General features: G+C 45.3%; 1 protein-coding gene across 1 annotated transcript in view; it reads left to right on the forward strand.

Moving 5' to 3' along the window:
- The window catches only part of LOC134455311 (uncharacterized), a gene marked incomplete at its 3' end in the record, with an annotated part of 59,736 nt that overhangs the window by 17,817 nt on the left and 36,919 nt on the right, over window positions 1–5,000 (forward strand). Inside the window, exons 7-9 of the mRNA XM_063206333.1 lie at window positions 156–324; window positions 1,076–1,264; window positions 2,407–2,581. Of these exons, the coding sequence (XP_063062403.1) occupies window positions 156–324; window positions 1,076–1,264; window positions 2,407–2,581 (533 nt within the window). The remainder of the gene's footprint in view (window positions 1–155; window positions 325–1,075; window positions 1,265–2,406; window positions 2,582–5,000) is intronic.

A 5,000-nucleotide genomic window follows, 5' to 3' on the forward strand; every position in this document is an offset into this window, starting at 1 on the left:
CACTTTTTGTTGAGAGTGTAGATCTAATTTGTGTTTATTCTATGATAAAAATCACATTACCCGACGTACATACATAAAGCCAGTCCTGTCCGAATAGGGCTGTTGAGACTACCCACCAATGCTGTGTGTGTGGGGGGGACTTCATGTATTCTCAGAGATAGCCTGTTCAACACTAATGCTGGATTTGACTGGGGGTCGTTGCGGAAGCTTGCTCAGGACCTGAATGGGAGTGGCCCCAGCATAGGCCCCTCCCTCTTCGCCATGCGCTTCAGCGAGCCAGGCGTCTATGTCTTCACCTTGCACAACAACCCACACAAACACATGGTACTGGCACGGCACCACACACACACACACACACACACACACACACACACACACACACACACACACACACACACACACACACACACACACACACACACACACACACACACACACACACACACACACACACACACATGCACACACACGAGTAATATGCACTGACACAATTTGTAGTCACAGTCTGAATGAGTAGAAACAGTTGACAACAGCCCCTGTGCACATTCACACTTTTCATAAACTAGCTCAAAGGTCAGGTCACACATACTATTCAATGTAAAATGAATACAGCTAGTTTAGGTCACAGTTCACTGCACAGAGAAACAGATTTTTCCCCCCGCGATTCTTGGAATCCGCTATGCATATGAGGGGGCTAACCTCAGTTGCAACATCCCATTGCCGTTCCTGTGCGGTTCCTGTGAAATAGGATTTGTTTTCTTGCCCCTGTTTTCCAACACATTGACTTCTCACACAAAAGTGATTCAATATTTAATATTCTGTTTGATGATGTTCAAAAAATAGTCAGTAGCCTGGCGTTTTAAGATAATCAGATAGTTAAATTACTGTAATAAGACAAACTTACTTTATAAGACAAAATCCCTGTCATTGTCTGCTGTGGTGGAACTTTGAGAGTTTGCATGGAGGAAAGTGTTAACCTGTATATGTAGGAGACTTGATGCGCTAATATGGTATGTGCTCAAAGAGAGTTACAGTGGGGTAGCATACCAAGAGATTTCTCTGTGTTTCTCTGCAGTATGTGAAAGTGATGCCAGCTGGTGGGCAGTGCTACGAGTCTGGCCCCTTTTTTCCCGCCACCTCTCAACACCTCACCCGAATGGGCGTTGCTAAGCAAGGGCACCTGCTACTGCGTCCTGATTGGGCACTGATCGGGGGGCTAATGGCCGGGGCATGCTTGCTGCTCGGCCTGTGCATCGCTCTACTGGTGAGTGGAGGTTGCGCACACTTGACACCCACACCACACCGTTAAATGTCACATGATGCATTAGACTCCACATATTTGTTTGCACCATAGCTGAATCCAGACACTTTACTTGTTCATTTAAGGCAGTGGTTCTCAACCTTTTTTGAATAAACGCCCCTTTGGCCTCATCATAAGCCTCCCAACGCCCCCTTGACCTCCTTATACGCCTGCCACCGTCCTGCTTTGTATTGAAAAATAAAATGGACTAATGCTCCCCAGTGGGAACTAAGCCCAGCCCCACTCAGCTGTATCCTTCTCAACCTTTGGGTACTAATAAAAATGATCTAGCCTAATGTAATCTAATATAATCTAATATAATGTAATGGTACAGTAGGTTAATACTGCATGCCTCCATGCGTCCATATTCCCATCTGCAGGTGCTGCTAATATAATCTAATATAATGCAATGGTACGGTAGGTTAATTCTTGGGTTGCAGCTGACGTCATAGTGCTGCCCCCTGGTGGTGATCTACCGCTGCTGGTGGACAACCTGGGCTTGGAGCCATTGAAACCCATTCAAAACTTCATTTTTTCGATCTGACACAGAATATTTTTAATTAGACCTAAAGACACACCATGGGACTTGTTTAAAAGCTGAGAACCTCAGCTTTCCATAACTGAAAGCGGTATTTTCCTAGCATCTACCAATCCGAAGGTAGCCCACTTTAAGTGCGGAATTACTTTTCTAAAGATAGCGTTTTGTTTCCTTGGAAACGGACGCGGTTTATGTGTTACGCATACGCTATTTGACTCGGTTTTGCACTATTATGGATGAATTTCTAATCTTGACATTCTAATTGACAATCTGTGCGAGTTTCAAAATGCGTTTTTATGTAACATGGGATTAAATGTGTTTACATCCCGTCTGGGATTTGTTAAACTAGCTAGTCTGCTAGTTAGCTGTGCTAGTTAGGTGTGTCTTTAGGTCTAATTGAAAATATTCTGTGTCAGATCGAAAAAATGAAGTTTTGAATGGGTTTCAATGGCTCCAAGCCCAGGTTGTCCACCATTTCAAATTCGCGCGCTCCCGTGATGGGGGATTCTGACGTAACTGCAACCCAAGAATACTGCATGTCTCCTTGCGCCCATATTGCCGTCTGCAGGTGCTGTTCCGTGAGTACGGCTGGCCAGAGAAGGTGGGCTCTCCGGCCCCCTACCGGCTCCAGCAGCTGCGCTACCGCATGGACGACTACTCCTCCAAGGGCTCCCGCATCCTGGCCCTGCAGAAGAAACACCGCAGCCTACATATCGCACTCACACAGACCTCCATGGGGAAAGGTGGGTGGGTAAAAATGAATGAATGAATGAATGAATGAATCAACCAACCAATCAACCAATCAATCAATCAATCAATCAATCAATCAATCAATCAATCAATCAATCAATCAATCAATCAATCAATCAATCAATTACATTTTTGTGAAATCTCCACATTTACTATACCCTACCATATGACCCTTAACACAAATTTCCATGGGCAAAGCTACTGGTCAGACCCGGGTCTATATTTGTGGAGGTACTGGCCTGAAAAAAAATCTCATTTCATTCGGGCATAAGAATGGCATGACCCAAATCTCTTTGGGCACAGATACTGCTACGAACCAAACGTCCATGGGCAAAGGTAAAGGCTCAATTCAAGCCTCCACTGCCAAATGCACTGGTCTAACCCAATACTCTTTAGTCTGCAAATATGGCGTGGGCCAAAACCGCCATGGGGACAGGCGTTGCAGCTGTCCTGATGTAACCCAGACCAGTGAACACACGCTCAGATCCAGAATCATGAATTTGTTCTGTACTCAATGGCATTGGTTCAACCCAATACAATCAATGGTCCAACCCAAAGGTGGCAATGGTGGGCCAATCCAACAAAACGGGCATGTGTATCACACTGAATCATTCAGACACTGGACTTGCAGAGGGTACTTCAGGTCACCCTGATTCAAGGTTATATGTAGAAAGGTCATTGCAGGCTACGAACGTTCTTCTGACAAAACACTGTCAGACTGGTACCAACATGTAAATATGTCAAGTCAAGGCTTCATCAGAACAGACCCACTGTTCCATGAACCTGGGCTGGGCTGGTAAGCTGGCATAAAGGGCATTTTCCCAGTGGGCAGACAGTCCTCAGGGGCCAATGCTGTTCGTTGTTGTTGTTGTTGTTGTTGTTGTTGTTGTTGTTGTTGTTGTTGTTGTTGTTGTTGTTGTTGTTGTTGTTGTTACCTCCGACAAGGAGGTTATGTTTTTGGTCACATTGGTTAGTTTGTCTGTCTGTCTGTCTGTCTGTCTGTCTGTCTGTCTGTCTGTCTGTCTGTCTGTCTGTCTGTATGTATGTCTGTCTGTCATCAGGATAACTCAAAAAAGTTATGAGTGGATTTTGTTGAAACTTTGTGGAGTTATTGTAAATGACAAAAGGAAAAAGTCGTTAAATGTTGGTCGTGATCAACATCATGATCCAGATCCAGGAATATATTTTTAAAAATCTTTACCATTGGGGGATAGGGCGCATTCTGACATCCCAGTTTCTAACTCCACAAAAACAAGCCTGAAAGACTGAAAATAGGGTGTAGCATAGTCAATTGATTGATCAAACAGCTTCCTTGGCAGAGGTCTGCCGTCTGAGTGCATTTCTAGTTTTTGTTTGTAATTTCCCCCCTTAGGCACTGGCCCTCAATTTAGATGGGATGGCCCATTAGTCTAACTCAGTGGTCTCCAATTATTTTTCGCTAAGGACCAAATTATTTAGCGCAAGGGAGGCTGCGGGCCAAACCAACGCCCCAACCCAATGAGAAACAAGTTACTGTAGATGTCTGGACAGAGGACAGATTTTCTCTTTTTCATTTTCCCTTCTTGTCAATGTATGTTATAGGACTGTTAGCATTAGATCTAACTCTCTGTGAATGCTTTGGAGAGGTATGACCCACTGATGTTTTAGTGATCAAAAATCACACACGTTTATGTTTTCATTTGTTCAGACCTCATGTCGGGCCAAATGTTTGCCATGCCTGGGCCGGATTTGGGTCTAACGTAGTGAAAGTGAAAACCCATTGGGAAACTCCAACTCCCATTGTCATTGTGACACAGCACTCCACAGCACACAAGTGAACACTGCACACTGCACACAACGAAATTGCATTTATGCCTCACCCGTGCAGAGGGCAGCCCCCAATGGCGCCCCAATGGCACCCCAAGGGCCCCAAGGGCTTTAATATAGACAGTGGACTGAGCTAGTCATAATTTGATGGAAGAGCAGGGGGCTGTGTGAGTGAGGGGCTGGTCTATGATCAAATGCCCTGGCTGGTTTTAGATCTCACCCAGCCCTGCCATGAACTGACCCAAAATAAAGTTAACTGTACATCCTGGCCCAATTTTAACCAAAAGCAAATCGCCACGTGACAGTCCTAACACACCTTCCCTTCTGGACATCCTGTCTCTGTGTCCTAATACACACACACACACACACACACACACACACAGACACACAGACACACAGACACACACACACACACACACACACACACACACACACACACACACACACACACACACACACACACACACACACACACACACACACACACACACACACACACACACACACATACACCAGAGGTGTGCTGGAGGTGTGCCCTGTTTGTCCTGTCTAGTGATTGGAGTGCTGTGCACAGTGGGATTGGAGTGCTGTGCTGTGCTGTGCACA

Source organism: Engraulis encrasicolus, chromosome 9 (assembly GCF_034702125.1).
Source record: "Engraulis encrasicolus isolate BLACKSEA-1 chromosome 9, IST_EnEncr_1.0, whole genome shotgun sequence".
NCBI lineage: Eukaryota > Metazoa > Chordata > Actinopteri > Clupeiformes > Engraulidae > Engraulis > Engraulis encrasicolus.